Source organism: Limanda limanda, chromosome 1, assembly GCF_963576545.1.
Source record: "Limanda limanda chromosome 1, fLimLim1.1, whole genome shotgun sequence".
NCBI lineage: Eukaryota > Metazoa > Chordata > Actinopteri > Pleuronectiformes > Pleuronectidae > Limanda > Limanda limanda.
The window spans coordinates 2,480,843-2,498,352 of NC_083636.1; the positions used below are offsets into that span (position 1 = coordinate 2,480,843).

At 43.3% G+C, this 17,510-nt stretch overlaps 1 protein-coding gene across 1 annotated transcript in view; it reads left to right on the plus strand.

The window, feature by feature from the left end:
• Window positions 1–17,510, plus strand: part of LOC133011191 (WD repeat-containing protein 7) — a 74,420-nt gene that overhangs the window by 9,004 nt on the left and 47,906 nt on the right. The window contains exons 10-18 of the mRNA XM_061078898.1: window positions 106–253; window positions 782–897; window positions 1,016–1,148; window positions 2,098–2,318; window positions 3,849–4,044; window positions 6,072–6,286; window positions 12,429–12,662; window positions 13,477–13,770; window positions 13,878–14,074. Of these exons, the coding sequence (XP_060934881.1) occupies window positions 106–253; window positions 782–897; window positions 1,016–1,148; window positions 2,098–2,318; window positions 3,849–4,044; window positions 6,072–6,286; window positions 12,429–12,662; window positions 13,477–13,770; window positions 13,878–14,074 (1,754 nt within the window). The remainder of the gene's footprint in view (window positions 1–105; window positions 254–781; window positions 898–1,015; window positions 1,149–2,097; window positions 2,319–3,848; window positions 4,045–6,071; window positions 6,287–12,428; window positions 12,663–13,476; window positions 13,771–13,877; window positions 14,075–17,510) is intronic.

The window sequence follows — 17,510 nt, forward strand, 5'->3', positions numbered from 1 at the left end:
ATACGTGTTTTGAGGATTTAAACCGTTCTAGTTCCTAAAGAGAGAGAGAGAGAGAGAGAGAACTCTGGTGTTCAGTTGTTGACGTCCGTATTTGTCGTCCTGCAGCTTTTAATCTGTCCTCCCGTGACCCGGTTCTTCTTCGGCCGGCGGGAGCCGTTCCACAAGCTGCTGATCCAGGGCGACTCGGCCGGGAGACTTTCCATGTGGAGCATCCCGGAGACCTCGCCGCTGCAGCCGCTGTCCACCGCTGCTGGTGAGGACGCCGTGACATCACAGAGCTGAACAAAACACTCTGCTGAACAATAACGTTTATGAGTTTTTGTTGGAAGTAGGATGAGAAACTAAGGCCGTAAGAATAGGTGGTAAAAGTGTGACATCTAGTGGCCAATGTGTGTAATGACGATGATAGGAAAATTAAGGCTTCGAAAAAAAGGTTTAACACTCATTTTTTTTTTTTTACACATCTTTTTATTAGTTTTTTCGTTCACATACAGCAATAATTCACACATACAGTGTATACAAAAATTCTTAGAGGTAGAAAATAGTGGTAGGATGTCCTACAGCTACACAATGTATGATGATAACAACAATGTGCTTAAACTGAGCCAGAACGGCTTCTATGAACCACAATTAACCCTTGACCCTTCCCACCCACTGACAAGAAAAAAGTAAAATAACACACTCATTCATACTTCACATTTGCTCGACTGCTCTTACTTACTTTTTATTTGATGAAAGTCTCACTTGTCCCTGGTTTGATCGTTTCTTCTTCTCACTGCAGAGCTGCAGGTGTCGTCCAGCGTCAGCCTCCAGGAGGCGTTTGATAAGTTGACCCCTGTGTCTGCCGGGATCATCGACCAGCTCAGTGTCCTGCCCGGCAAAGAGGAACCCATCAAGGTTAATTCATGATTTCATCGATTCAGTACTAGAAAAACCTTAACCCATTTTATGACAGTTGGTACTTTAAACCTTTTTGTGTAATTGTTGCTCTCTTGCTCTGTGTTTGTGTCCCCAGGTGACGGCGAGCGTCTACATCCCGTCCCAGGGCCGGATGGTCTGCGGCAGAGAAGACGGCAGCATCGTCCTGGTTCCGGCCACTCAGACGGCCATCGTCCAGCTGCTGCAGGGGGAGCACATGCTCCGCAGAGGTGAGGAGAGGGAGGGACGTCCTGGGAGAATAAGCTGTATTATCAACCGCTAGATTTTAGTTGTCACAAGTAGGGTTGCAAAATTCCTGGAATATTCAAAGTTGGAATCTTTCCATGGCAATATACAGGAATTAACGGGAATAAACGGGAATTAACGGGAATAAACTGGAAATGTTGTGGGTAATTTATACTAACTGTATTTACCTTGTCATATACAGACATAAATATAAACATCTTGTTTTGTCATAGGCTGATTTGAGCCCTGAGGAAACTTTGGGCACTTGACTATATGCTTCTGCATCGTTGTGTCATTCTTAACATAGGTCTTTGCACAGTATTTGCAAATGTACACAGCCTTTCCTTCTACATTGGATGAGGTGAAATGTCTCCACACATGAGAGAGTGCACGTGGCATTGTTCTGTAGAATAAGATGAGAAAAAAGTTTGTAAAAAAAACACTAATGCAATGCCAGAGATATAAATAGTTAGCCAAACAATTGGAATCGTCTGTAAACATATTTTACAATTGATGGATAAATGAATGGAAATAGTCTAGATGAACAGATGAACAATCCTCAATAAGCATGCTGATATATTTTCCCCAGTAATATCATGGAAACTTACCTGACTAGTCCTGCACTCTACAGCAGGCCTCAATAGCCCTGCTGTAGAGTGAAGCATGCTGGGAGTTATCTGTGCATGTGATGGAAGAATGCTCAGTGGAGGGTTGAAATTCAACGTTCCATACATCTTTAAAATAGAGTTTTGAATGATGTTTTTATTGCTCAGTGTTTAATTTGCGTATTTTTTATTTTTTTCAAAATTCCCAGCTAAACTTCCCATGAAAAGTTTCCGGAAATTTACCGGAAACTTTCCTCCCCTTTGCAACCCTAGTCACAAAACATGTTGTTTCAGTGTCTCGTGTCCACTCTGTCCATCCGTCCCTCAGGCTGGCCCCCCCATCGCACCCTGCGAGGTCACCGGAACAAGGTGACGTGCGTCCTGTATCCGTACCAGATCTCCCCCCGCTACGACCAGCGCTCCCTGGTGTCCGGAGGCGTGGACTTCTCCGTCATCGTGTGGGACATCTTCACCGGGGAGATGAAACACATCTTCTGTGTCCACGGGGGGGAAATCACGCAGCTCATCATCCCTCCTGAAAACTGCAGCGTAAGAACGTCTGACACACGTCCCTGTTCGTCTCTGAGACATGTTTCCTGTTCCAACTGTCTCTCAGCACGAGGGACACGAGGGACATGTCCTCATTCTGTCTTTATACTGAGTCTCCTCCTCGGGTTCGTCTGTGGAATCTACTGAAAAAACTGGGTTTAGTTGCTGACATTAGATCGAAATGTGGCTAGAAATACCTTTAAAATGGTGTTGAGGTCAAATGTGGAGCACACACACACACACACACACACACACACAGACAGAAACACACACAGACAAAAACACACACACACTCACACAGTGTCTTACATATTGTTGGAGTAGGACTACGTCATAGACTGTGGTGATTGACAGCTGAGACTGACTCCTGACGCCGTTTCCTCCTTGTTTCCTCTCTCCTCGTTTCCTCTCTCCTTGTTTCCTCTCTCCTTGTTTCCTCTCTGCTCGTTTCCTCTCTGCTCGTTTCCTTTCTGCTCGTTTCCTCTCTGCTCGTTTCCTCTCTGCTCGTTTCCTCTCTGCTCGTTTCCTCTCTGCTCGTTTCCTCTCTCCTCGTTTCCTCTCTGCTCGTTTCCTCTCTGCTCGTTTCCTCTCTGCTCGTTTCCTCGCTGCTTGTTTCCTCTCTGCTCGTTTCCTCTCTCCTTGTTTCCTCTCTGCTCGTTTCCTTTCTGCTCGTTTCCTCTCTGCTCGTTTCCTCTCTGCTCGTTTCCTCTCTGCTCGTTTCCTCTCTGCTCGTTTCCTCTCTCCTCGTTTCCTCTCTGCTCGTTTCCTCTCTGCTCGTTTCCTCTCTGCTCGTTTCCTCGCTGCTTGTTTCCTCTCTGCTCGTTTCCTCTCTCCTTGTTTCCTCTCTGCTTGTTTCCTCTCTGCTCGTTTCCTCTCTGCTCGTTTCCTCTCTGCTCGTTTCCTCTTGTTTCCTCTCTGCTCGTTTCCTCTCTCATTGTTTCCTCTCTGCTCGTTTCCTCTTGTTTCCTCTCTGCTCGTTTCCTCTCTGCTCGTTTCCTCTTGTTTCCTCTCTGCTCGTTTCCTCTCTGCTCGTTTCCTCTCTCCTCATTTCCTCTCTGCTCGTTTCCTTTCTGCTCGTTTCCTCTTGTTTCCTCACTGCTCGTTTCCTCTCTCCTCGTTTCCTCTCTGATCGTTTCCTCTCTCCTTGTTTCCTCTCTGCTTGTTTCCTTTCTGCTTGTTTCCTCTCTGCTCGTTTCCTGAGTGCTCGTTTCCTTTCTGCTCGTTTCCTCTCTCCTTGTTTCGTCTCTGCTCGTTTCCTTTCTCCTCGTTTCCTCTCTGCTTGTTTCCTCTCTCCTTGTTTCCTCTCTGCTCGTTTCCTCTTGTGTCCTCTCTGCTCGTTTCCTCTCTGCTTGTTTCCTTTCTGCTCGCTTCCTTTCTGCTCGTTTCCTCTTGTTTCCTCTCTGCTTGTTTCCTCTCTTCTTGTTTCCTCTCTGCTCGTTTCCTCTCTGCTCGTTTCCTCTCTCCTCATTTCCTCTCTCCTCGTTTCCTTGACGATCGTGACGCTCTGTTTGCTCTGTGTTTCCTCCGCAGACCCGCGTGCAGCACTGCGTCTGCTCGGTGGCGAGCGACCACTCGGTGGGGCTGCTGAGCCTCCGGGAGAGGAAGTGCATCATGCTGGCGTCGCGGCACCTCTTCCCCATCCAGGTCATCAAGTGGCGCCCGGCGGACGACTACCTGGTGGTGGGCTGCTCCGACGGCTCCGTGTACGTCTGGCAGATGGACACAGGTGAGGACCGGCTGCTGCACCTGTCACTGCTGACAGACATGAGCAGGACCTCCACTAGAGGGCAGTGCAGAGCCAAGAGTGTTGGTGACTGGAGGTCGAGGTTTTAATAACCTTTGTTTCTTTAACGTGTTCTATCGGTTGAGTTGAAGCTGACACTCTAATCTAAAGTCTCTCTTTAACAACTTCTGGCATTGTTCACATTTCATCCTCGTTATGTTTTGTTTCACCTGAACTATTAGCTCCTCCCCCCTCACGTGGTACTGCACTGTTCGGTTTGAGCTACCAGAACAAAGGCTCCGCCCATTTCCTTACACGTACCTAACGTTGAACATAAATAAGCCTTTAGAGGGTTTTTTTATTTTAACACAGATACAAGATTCATATCGATGGTCTCATCTCGCTCTTTCGCCCCCCACCCCCACCCCTACCCCCCCGATCAGTTTAAATCAAGACACAGTAATCAGCCGGCAACATGTATGTGGCGCAGCATCAAGGTAACATTAAGTTGAATGATGACTAGCCACTGGAAAGAAGACTGTGTGTGTGTGTGCTTGTCTGTGTGTGTGTGTCTGTGTGTGTGTGTGTGTGTGTGTGCGTGTGCGTCTGTGTGTGTTTGTGTGTGTGCGTGTGTGCACGACCTGAATGAGTGCTGGGAGATTGCAGGGTGACTAAGTGTGAAATTAAGGAAGGTGTGTGTGAAGTCAGGCGTTAGACATGTAATAGGCTCAGAGTCCCTCACACACACACACACAGACACACACACACACACAGACACACACACAGTAACACAGACACACAGGTATAATGGTGCCACTTCTCCTCTCACTCAATACCAGAGCCAATACTGATGTCAGCTCTGTCTGCAGCTAATGATGTCTCTCTAAACCTTTCTGTGGCTTTTCTCTGAAGAATTGTTGCAGCGCCGAGACTCTGTCTGTGACCTGAATCATATTCCAGAGATAATAGATGATGAGACAAAGTGTGGAGGGAGATGGTCTGAGAGGGAGAGAGAGAGAGAGAGAGGGAGCGATTGCCAGATTGATATAAATAGAAGGAGAGAGCAGGGATGAGAAAGATTGATAGACACAGGAATGGAGAGGGAGTGAGACGAGAGGCACAGAGAGATGGAGGCGGAGATAACGTGTGTCTGCTTCTCTTCCGACGACACACGGACACATTCCACATTCCACAGAAACCAGAGGAGGACGAGTCCAGCTGCTCCTGACCTGGAAGCAGAGAAACCATGTTACCAGAAGGATAATGGAAACACTGGTTTATTAAAAACAATCATTGTTGCATTCACATCAAATATATTATTTATTTGTTGCACATTTCATTGTGTTTATATTGTTTCTTTATTTTTTTACCTTTTCCTGATATTTCTATCAGATCGTTGTATTATTTTTTTGTAGAAATTCACCAAAAGTGTAAAAGAAAATGTTAAAAAACGTGAAAAAGAAATTCTGCTCGTTTAAATGAATCTTCTTCCCCTGCTCGACCTTTCTGGAAGTTTCCAGACAATGGGTTGTGTAGTTTTTGTGCGATGCTGCTAATGGACAGAAAAACGTACACAGCGGAGGAAATGAGTTGAGACATCGTGTGTCAAGCTTATTTTTACTTTTTCCTGATATTTCTATCAGATCTTTGTATTATTTTTTTGAGAAATTCACCAAAAGTGTAAAAGAAAAAAAGTTCTGCTCGTTTAAATGACTCCAATCTGATCTGGATTGGATCTGAATCTGCTCCAAAAAAGTCAACGAGTTCCATGTCTGCTCGACCTTTGTTTCCAGACAATGGGTTGTGTAGTTTTTGTGTAATGCTGCTAATGGACAGAAAAACGTACACAAAGGAAGGAATGAGATGAGACATCGTGTGTCAAGCTAATTTGAGCCTGAAGGTGGCGCTAGGAAAGATCGTGAAGTAACGTGAATATCTGAGGCTCATTTATCTTAACAAAAGGATCCTCTGCGTGCAGTTGTTGTTGTTGTGTCTCGCCCTTTGTGTGACGCTGGTCTTTGTGTCTCCAGGAGCCCTGGACCGGTGTGTGATGGGCATCACGGCGGTGGAGATCCTGAACGCCTGTGACGAGCTGGCGCCGGCCACCGTGGACGCTCTGAGCCACTCGGCGGTGAACCTGAAGCAGGCCATGACTCGCCGCAGCCTGGCAGCGCTGAAGAACATGGCCACGCACAAGCTGCAGACGCTCGCCACCAACCTGCTGGCGGCCGACAACGCCGACAAGGTACACAAACACACACACACACACACGGTCCTGAGAGAACCACAAACACACACAGTTGGTCAGAGAGCTGGCCGGAGTCACAGTCCAATTAAAACGCTGCTGGAGACAAACCAAAGGTCAACAATACTGTGAGCGTGTGTGTCTGTGTTTGTGTGTGTGTGTGTCAGAATGTTTGTGTGTGTGTGTGTGTGTGTGTGTGTGGGAGATAAACAGACCGCTGGTGTCTCCCAGGGATGCATGAACTATCTTAAATGTCAGAAACAGTGCAGTGTGTCTCTCCTCCGAGCTCGACTTTCCCAGCTCAGATTTAAAGAGATGATGGAAGTGCTGCAGAACGTGATGACATCATTCACACCTGGTGTCGAAGCTCCGAGAGCGGCAGGTGTGAACGCACCTCAGAACACCTGTTCCCTCAAAGTCGACTCGTAGAAGCAGAAACTTGAAGCTTTAACGCTGTTCAACCCAAATTTCTCTTCCTCAGAAAAGTAGCTGTAGTTTTGCCTATTTTTTTTTTTTTTTTTAACAATATTTTTTATTGAAGTTTCAAGTGCATATCAAACTTTATGACGAATTTACAAACATTTTCATTTATATCCCCTCGAACAGCCCCTCATTCACACAGACAAAGAAAAAGAAATAAATAAAATGGACAATGACAACAGACATCAAACTAATGGAGTAAAAAAAAGAAAAGCAGGATCATTTCACAACCTGTTATTCAGTCAGTTTTATCCGTTTCATTGGTCAAAAATTACATAAATAATTCCCAAATACAAGCAAACTCCTCCTGTTTACCTTTAACAATGTATATCAATCTCTCCAGTCCAAGACAAGTCATCGACTCCTTCTTCCATATTGCCAGTGATGGTGGTTCCACATTTTTCCAATATAGTGCAATCACTCTCCTTGCATGGAGAAGTCCAAAGCCAACCATCTTCGATTGCTTCGTTAGTCTTGTCATATTTTATAAATCCTGAAGAAATTCAGATTTCACATGTTTGTGCGAATCTAACGACGGATTAATCGACTCTCTGTCCTGTAAGGAGTTGTTTTCATTAATTCTGCAGCCGTTTGAAGCTATTTAGCCTTTTCACAGCTTCACTCTGAGATTATAAAATCTATTCGTCATCACAGAAAGATCTGGAATCTCCTCGTCTTTCAAATCAGAATTAGGTTTTTTTGGCCAAGTAAGTTTACACAAACAAGGAATTTGACATCGTGAAGTGGCTCTCAATGTGCTTGCACAGAATACACAACACAAAACAAAACAATACAAACACAAACAGTACGATGGTCTAGGAAAAAGAAAGGATAGTTGACATTTGTTTATTTGTTTATTCAGAAGGATCCCCATTAGCTCCGCCCTAAGACAGAGCTACTTTTAGTGGGGTCCACATTTAAAACATACGTTACAGATATCAAACATTTAAAACACACGTTACATTACAAATATCAAAAGTTAAAATACATAAAAATAATGATCATACAATTTTACATTACAGATATCAAAAATTAATTTAGTGGTTATGCAATTTTACCTTTGTCATGATAATCATCATCATCAAAAAAAAACACTGATATATCCAATTCCATAGAAGCGAAAACTGCAAACTATGTAAGAGAATACTACACATTTATGTACAGTACATCACCATCTAGTGTCACAAGTCTGCTGTACCCAAGTGTTTCATTATTTGCTTTTTCAAATCAAAATCTGTTTATTGAAGGATTTTCAATATATATAAGTGCAGTGCTGAATGGACGTTACAGAGACAGGAGGTAAACATGAGTACAACAATCAACACCAATGTGTCCAGACTAGGGTTGCAAAATTCCGGGAATTTTCAAAGTTGGAAACTTTCCAAGGGAATTAACGGGAATATACGGGAATTAACGGGAATTAACGGGAATAAACTGGAAATGTTGTGGGTAATTTATACTAACTGTATTTACCTTGTCATATACAGACATAAATATAAACATTTTTTTTGTCATAGGCTGATTTGAGCCCTGAGGAAACTTTGGGCACTTGACTATATGCTTCTGCATCGTTGTGTCATTCTTAACATAGGTCTTTGCACAGTATTTGCAAATGTACACAGCCTTTCCTTCTACATTGGATGAGGTGAAATGTCTCCACACATGAGAGAGTGCACGTGGCATTGTTCTGTAGAATAAGATGAGAAAAAAGTTTGTAAAAAAACACTAATGCAATGCCAGAGATATAAATAGTTAGCCAAACAATTGGAATCGTCTGTAAACATATTTTACAATTGATGGATAAATGAATGGAAATAGTCTAGATGGTCAGATGAACAATCCTCAATCAGCATGCTAATATATTTTCCCAGTAATATCATGGAAACTTACCTGACTAGTCCTGCACTCTACAGCAGGCCTCAATAGCCCTGCTGTAGAGTGAAGCATGCTGGGAGTTATCTGTGCATGTGATGGAAGAATGCATGTTTTGAATGATGTTTTTATTGGTCAGCGTTTATTTTGCATAGTTTTGTTTTTTTCAAAATTCCCGAGCTTAATATTCCCGTGGAAAGTTTCCGGAAAGTTTCCGGAAATTTACCGGAAACTTTCCGCCCCTTTACAACCCTAGTCCAGACAGACATGGATTGGGCAATATAACTTCAGGAACAAACAAAAAAAACACACAAGGTAACAACAGAAAAAGAAAAACAGAAAAAACAAAACAAATGCAACGTTATACAGAAAAGAAAGAAAATATATCAAATAAAATCTTCATTATTTGCTTTTTGAACAAACATTTACGTGTCACGTTTATAATTTCTGTCTCCTACGTGTCCGTCTCCTCTTCTTCACCCGGAGACATTTGTGTTCTTCCAGTTTCACGTCCGTCACGTGTTAGAAACCTCATCAACATGACTTTTCCTGCTGTTTTCTAACATTGACTCTATCTTAGATTTGCGTATCTCACAGTCCGAAGCTCCAGAACAAGTAGAAGTTTAAACTCCAGATATATATTTCCTATGAGGCGTCTTGTCTCCGACGGGATGATGTGATGCGTAGTGACGGAGTAAACCCCGCCCACCTGCTTCCTCCCTGCACGGAAAACAAACACCATGAATAATTTAGGTTGTGAGCAGTGTTCAGTTCAGCTGGTACAGTTTGACTTTTACGGTTTCGCACTGAGTCGTTTTTCCTCTTCTTCTTCTCGTCTTTTCCTGGTTCTGTCGTTTTTCTCCTTCCTTCCTCCAGAATAACCTTTGTGTTGTTTCTCTGCTGCCTCTGTGTTTTAGATTTACTGTAGGTGTCCCCCAGGCTTTTCCATAACTGCCCATAATCACAGTTCTTTTCTGAAAAGGCCAACACACACACACACACACACACACACACACACACACACACACACCTGCAATCTGTCCCCCCCCCGCTCCATCAGAAATACATCACGGCTGTTCCTGTTTCACCAGCTCGGAGTCGCTTCTCCTCATATCTCCTCAAATTATGGGTCAAAACCACCACTTTCCCCTGTGTGGGGGTGTGTCTGTGTGTGTGTATGTCTGTGTGTGTCTGTGTGTGTGTATGTCTGTGTGTGTGCACGCTCCCCCACTGGGAGTAATGACAGATAATGACCATGAAATGTCAAACTATCAACCTGAGCATTACACCCAGCCAGCTGTAAGTCATTGTGTGTGTGTGTGTGTGTGTGTGTGTGTTAACAGCTGATGTTTGTGTATGTTTGTGAGGATGTTGTCGTGTGATTTCGAGTTTGTCTAGTTCCAGTTTTGCTGAAGAAGCTGATGTGTGAATGTTTTGCCGTGAAGATTTTCATCTGAAACTATTGGTTGATGAATAAAAAAATTACTTTACTGTAACTCTGATAATTAATTGATTAGTTTTCAGCAATTTATTCATCTAAAACATTTTTTCGGACAGTTTCTCAGAAACAGATATTTTAAGATTACATTTTTTTAACTGAAAAATAAGGATAAACCAATAATATTGGTTTGCTCACTTAAAAGTTATATAGTTCCCGATTTAGAAGAAAGTCTGTGTCATTTTAAAGATGTAAATTTGTTCTTGTTGTTAATAAATCAGATCCTTCAGCTTCTGGACAGATAATTACAGTTTGATCATTTTCCCAAATAGTAATTGCTTCTTTCTTTTGAATGATTTCAGTCTCAAAAACTGGATGAAGATGTTGACGTAGCGACATTTTTCTACATGTATGTGTTTATTTGTGTGTGTGTGTGTGTCTCCGTGTGTGTGTGTCTCCGTGTGTGTGTGCAGGTGCAAGTGTTGGTTTACAGCGTTGTATGCCAGAAGCGCCCTGCAGGACAATGACCTTTAGACCTACTGCCCAGGAGCTATAGGACACTGTGTGTGTCTGTGTGTGTATGTGTGTGTGTGTGTCTCTCTATGTGTGTGTGTGTGAGATAAGAAATGGACCTGTCAGTTCTTTAGAAATATAACACACATAAAACAAGACTATGACTTTGCCTGAATTTTACTCCTTTTCGCTTTTTCGTTCACTAAAGAAATTTAAATATTAGTTGATCAAAACCATCTGATGTGGGTCTGTGTGTGTGTGTGTGTGTGTGTCTGTCTGTGTGTGTGTGTCCGTGCGTGTGTTCACTCAGCCTCAGAGAACATTTAATATCCACTCAGTCACGAGCCATTAAAGCTTCAGTGTGTGTTTATCACTTTCAGTGTGTGGATGTAATGTGCCTGTTTCCCTTTAGATGGCAGTGTTGATCCACCTTAACTACACACACCTACACACACACACACACACACACACACACACACACACACACCCACACACACACACACACACACACCTCACACGGATGAGGCACAAATGTATTTTACTCAGTTAAAAGATTTCTGACACATTCCAACTATTATTGTTATATAGATGAAGTATTATTATGTAATTTAATAATGATAATAATAATGATATAGTGCAGACACTAATAATCATGGTAAAATATTTATCATAAAATATCACATGTACATAATGAATAAACATTAATAACTGCATATTAACACTGCGGAGGGTGTGTGAGTTTATTTACACACATTTACAAATGTGCACACACACACACACACACACACACATACACACACAAACACACAGTACTGAAAAAGAAGATCAGCAGCACAGCTTTGACAGGAAAGTATTCCCTGAAGACTCGTGTGTGTGTGTGTGTGTGTGTGTGTGTGTGTGTGTGTGTGTGTGTGTGTGTGTGTGTGTGTGTGTGTGTGTGTGTGTGTGTGTGTGTGTGTGTGTGTGTGTGTGTGTGTGTGTGTGTGTGTGTGTGTGTGTGTGTGTGTGTGTGTGTGTGTGTGTGTGTGTGTGTGTGTGTGTTCCAGCTGCAGGTGTATTGTGTCTCTCTGTCCCTCACGAGTCTCTGTGGCTAATTATTGTTCAATATCTGTCACAGTCACATCCAGTTCAATTCAGAAAGCTTTATTGACACGAAAGGATAAAACCTGTCTTTTATGAAACCAGAAATATTAACAGAAACATGACAAGTGTGTCTCGAGTTAGAATTCACGACAGAACGTCTTCAGTGAAGTGGGACTAAAATAAGTTAATATAAATATGATCATATGTAAAGTAGAAGCTGATTTAACATTGAGAAAATAGAGCGAATGGAAACAGAACAAACAAACGTTCTGTGTTTCTCCTGCAGAAGAAAAGAGACGTGACACGGATTTCCTCTCGTCTTTTCCTCCTTTATTTCCTCACTTCATTCTTAATCATCACCTCCTCCTCCTCCTCCTCCTCCTCCTCCTCCTCCATCAGGGTCGGACTCTAACAGCATCACACTCGTCTGATTACATTCATCAGGTCATTAACATGTAAACAAACAGCTCCGCACACACGTCTCCGCTGATTCAATTAAAATTGAGCGGTGTGGTAGTATTGGTGGTAAATACAGCTGTGTGTGTTAGTGTGTGTGTGTGTGTGTGTGTAAGTTGTGTATCTCATTCATTTATAAGGAGTTCTGATGCTGGATTCCTCTTTTTGTTAGTGGATTAAAAATCTGCCGATATGAGTCTGGATTTGTGTCTGACTTCATGAATCTTGTTGTTTCTCCTTCTTCTTCTGGTCTCACATATTAAACATTCATCCCTGTTTCTCTCTCTCTCTCTCGTTCAGGGCAACCTGCCCAAGTACTCCCACAATGCCCTGGTGGTGCAGGCGATGAAGACCAACCTGACGGACCCGGACATGCACGTGCTGTTCTTCGACGTGGAGGCAGTGATCATCCAGCTGCTGACGGAGGAAGCCCAGCGCCCGAGCCCCATGCTGGTGTCTCCGGAGACGCTGCAGAAGAGCCAGGCCGGCGCCGACAAGGGGGGGTCGTTCCTCGCCAACAAGATCTTCAAACAGGTCGGAGAACACACCCACTGGTTTCACACTGGATGAGGACGATTACTTTATTCTCCATTATCTCATCCTCTTGGTCTTTTCATATTTAATGTCAGTATTTTTTTTTTTTAAATTTATTTAATTTAATTTAATTTATTTTATTTTTCCAAATATTTTCAGAACATTAGAACATGCAGAGCATACAGAAAACTCTACATTAAACATTACTGAGATTTACATAACAAAATAAAAAAATTAAAAAAATTTAATTAATAAAAAAATAAAAAAATAAAAAAATAAATTAAATAATTCCCCCCACCCCAAGAGAAAACAAACAAACAAAAAAAAAGTTGGTGCATAGGACGACACATCACAGAGAAATTCCGCAATGACACAATTAATAATGTAGTTCAGAGCTCCAAATAGTTACAGTCCTCTGGTACCGTTGGTGGTGTATCCATGTACTCCAAATAAGGCTGCCAGATTTTCAAAAATAACTTGTATTTCTTTCTGAGATTATATGTAATCTTTTCAAGAGGAATACAACTGTTCATTTCCACAGATCATCTTTCTATGAGAGTCGGGGAATTAGTCTTCCAAGTCATTGCTATACATTTCCTGGCCACACATAAAGCAATTTCTGGAAGTTTAATTTGGAGCTTCGTTAAAGACCCGTTGAAAGTTGTGAAGTTTCCCAGTAAACATAGCTCAGGACCCAATGGAAAGGTAACTCCTGTGATCTGAGTTAATACATTACAAAAGTCATACCAAAAGGATCTCACCTTTGTGCTTAATGTCAGTATTTTAATGAATAATCTCGTCCTGTCCAAACCAGGTGAAGGAGACGATGAAGGAGACCATCAAGGAGCACCTGCTGGACGAAGACGAGGAGGAGGAGGAGGAGATGAGGCGGCGTGAGGAGAAGTCCAAGTCTCTGAGTCTGCTGGAGTACAACCTGACCATGGACACGGCCAAGCTCTTCATGTCCTGCCTTCACGCCTGGGGCCTGAACGAGCAGCTGGACGGGATCTGTCTGGAGCGGCTGGGCATGCTCCGCCCACACTGCCCCATCTCCTTCGGCCTGATCTCCAGAGGAGGTCACATGTCCCTCATGCTGCCCACCTTCAAGGTACCGAGACAAACACATACAAATAAGACGACCTGAGGTCTGTCTGGACAGCTCTGATCACCAGGTCTTCATCGTTGGTGTCATAGTCGTCTTCCTTTGTTTCCCAGGAGTCTTTGCTGTACCAGTTGTCCCTGGCGACGGGACGGAAGCTGACTCTGTCGGACATCGTGGGGAAGGGGACGTACGGCGTCTCGCGGGCCGTCACCACGCAGCACCTCCTGTCCATCATCTCTCTGGCCAACACGCTGATGAGCATGACCAACGCCACCTTCGTCGGGGAGCACATGAAGAAAGCACCGGCCAGGTAACACACACACACACACACACACACACACGCACAAACACACACACACACACTCAAAATCAAAACACAACTGTTGGAAAGTAGAAAACTGTTTCCTACATTAACTGTAAATAAAGATGGATGACGTTACAGCTCCTTTAAAGTGAAGCCAAAGCGACTTGATCGCCCCCTGGCGTCTGGCTGCAGACCATGAACCCCCACCTCCTCCATGTTAGTGGTAGACGTTAAATAAATGTTTGTCCAGGTTTCTTTCATTTCGGGTCGTTCTTATCTCACTGATGTTTACTCATGTTTCTGATCAGTTTGGTTTTATTTAGTTATTTAAAGATATGGAAACAGGCTGAGACGTCATGATTGACAGCTGAGGCTGACTCCTGATTGGCCGAGCATGACCTTAATACCACAGTACAGACAGGGCCTAAAGTGATGTCATCGGGACAAGATGTCAGCAGGAGTCATCTTTATTTACAGTCTTGTTTCAGAACTTTGGGCTGAATCAAAGTGTGTGAAAACATGGAATCCATCTTGTAACTAGTGCACGTCAACAATGAGTGAAACCAGTTCATAAAACCTGAGAACAAAAACAAACTCCAGTATCTGGACGTGTCTGATCACACGTGTTCCACATGTTAGTGGATGTTTTCATCCAGAAGATCAGAATTCACAGAGAAACACCTGATCCATCATCAGTGATTCAACTGAAAAACAAAATAATAACACAGGCATCCTGGAGCAGAGACTGAATTCAAACCACGGACACACACACACACACACACGCACACGCACACGCACACGCACACGCACACGCACACACACACACACACAGCCACACACACACACACACACCCTGATTGTTTAGTCCGTCTGAGCTCTCATTGTGCTGTGAAAGATTTACCACGGAGGTCGAGGTCCTGCAGCTGAAGCACCAACTCATCATTTCAACATTTCATCAGCGCTGCTCAGAGGAACCCTGCAGCGTCCGAGAGACTCGCCTGCTCTCAGTCCGTTTCTCAGCTTCTCCTCCTCCTCGTTCATCATCTTTATTAAATAAACATTTACTGGATCTGTGGTTTCTGCACAGGTCTCATTGTTCTCAAGCATTTTACACCTTAAAACCTTCAAGTGTGTCTCGAACAGACGATGTTTTTTAGAATTTCAGTTCATCATCAGAGTCTTGTTTTACATCGGTGATAAATAAGATCGGTGTTGTTGGTCGGACGTCGCAAAAAAGTTCGTACTGATTCCGATCAAACCTGAGATGAACCAATCACAGCCCTTCTGCTGAAAGGGGGCGGGTGTTATGACTGACATTTTTGTTTACAACCAAGATGGCGGCTGCTGAGAATCTTTTATCTTGACATTTAAAACTGGACTGAAGAATTACATTTTATTAACATCATCTCAAGGCCGTTTGCTTTGTGAGGTTGATACTCTACAAACCGATATAAAAAGTGTCTGAATCATTTCGTAGAATAAACAATGAAATTCAGCTGATGTTCATTATTTTTATTTATGGTTCATTAAGAGTCATATAGTCCATTAAACATTGGGGGCGTGGATACAGTGTGAATGACAGCTAGCATCGTCCAATGGCTGCAGGTGTAGGTGGGCGTGTGCAGTGTCCTTGAACTCTGAGGCTCCACCCCCTCCTCCTCCTAATATGGTTCCTTCTGGTTTCTGAAAACCAAGATGGCGCTGATTAGGAAGTCAAACTGAAGCTCACAGACCAACGGGTGATGTCAGGTGTGTTTTCTGACCATCGCTGCTTTCAACCACAAAGATAAGTGACCAGTTGGTTGGTTGGTGAAACTGGTTCCTGAGTTCAACCAGTGGAACCACCAGTGTCTCCTCTGAGTCATTGATTAACATCCAGGAGGAAAGAATGAAGCTCTGTGATTAAAACATGGTCGTCTGGACTCATCAGAAACAAAGAGCTTCGGCAGGAGAACAGAAAAACAAGCAGAAGTTCTCAAAGCTGCTTTTTACTTTGTTGGAAACAAAGAACTTCTCCTGAGCGTCGTGTCCACATCAGAGCGTCTGAAGCTGAAGCTGAAGACGCTTCTATTAAACTCAAACACACAGATCTGCTCTCCGCTCGTCTCCGCCTCACAACCCGAACCAGCCACGCTCAATATTTGAAGGTGTTTGGGTTTTTGGCTTTTTCATGTTCCCGCTCTTACATTTATGACAGTGGAAGAAGCTTCATCCCACAGAAACCACAACAGAACCTCCACTGACTCCAAACAGGCTCAGGTCTGCAGAGACGACCTGAGGACACGTCCGGACGATCTCAGGCCTAAACTGTGATTTGACTTCTGGTTTAAACTCTTTAATTTATTGTTTCTTCCTCGGCCGTAGAATCACAGTTTGCATTTACTGTCCCTGCTGCGTCTTCCTGCAGCGAAGGTGTTTTGGATTAACCATCGGACGGGGGGGACACTTCTAATCTACACCAGCCCATATGGATTAATTTCCACTGTCAGCGCACCACAGTTCCCAGTTTATCTTGCAAATAGAAAAAGTAATTTTGTTTTGCTGCTTTTTTCCATTTGAACTCAGAATTTCCAATCGCACCTGAGCTACATTTTAAGTGCAAAAATTTCAAAGTAAGATTTTCTTCAGGTTTGAATTGAGTCAAGTTTGACTAAAATGGAAGAGTTGAGATTTTATTTAGATAATAACCCACAAACCCAGTCGCACACATTACACATGCAGATAGAAAAGCAGATAACGTGTTGAGCTGCATCGACGGAATTCTGTCACTCTGACCTCCTGTGTTCATGTGAATTATCGTCCGTAACAGACTTTATCAGAGGGTTAAGATTTACTTTTCCTAATTTACACTTTCTAAAATTAAGAAATGATCTTTAAAATGTATCTATTCATTAGAGCCCGAACACAAACAGTCTGAGGACTCATATTATTTCATAAGCAGTGGAAACACAAAAAGAGGAAACTTTGAGAAGACTTGACTTTCAACAATCGATTGAGGAAGAGGAGGAGAAGGAGGAGGACGAGGAGGAGGAGGAGGAGGAGGAGGAGGAGGAGGAGGAAGATGAGGAGGAGTAGGAGGAGGAAGAGGAGGAGGAGGAGGAGCTTGTAGATGGAAAACTTGTCAATTCATACAGTCTGTGTTTTAATACAATTCTCTTATTTCTTATTTATGAATTTTTCCTGTAAATAGTGAAACTGTGTGTGTGTGTGTGTGTGTGTGTGTGTGTGTGTGTGTGTGTGTGTGTGTGTGTGTGTGTGTGTGTGTGTGTGTGTGTGTGTGTGTGTGTGTGTGTGTGTGTGTGTGTGTGTGTGTGTGTGTGTGTGTGTGTGTGTGTGTGTGTGTCATTTAGTTTCTTTGTGTGTGTGTTACAGTGAAAGGCTGTGAGAGCAGGTGTGTGTGAGAGATTGTGTGTGTGTGTGTGGGGGGGGGCGCACATGCAGG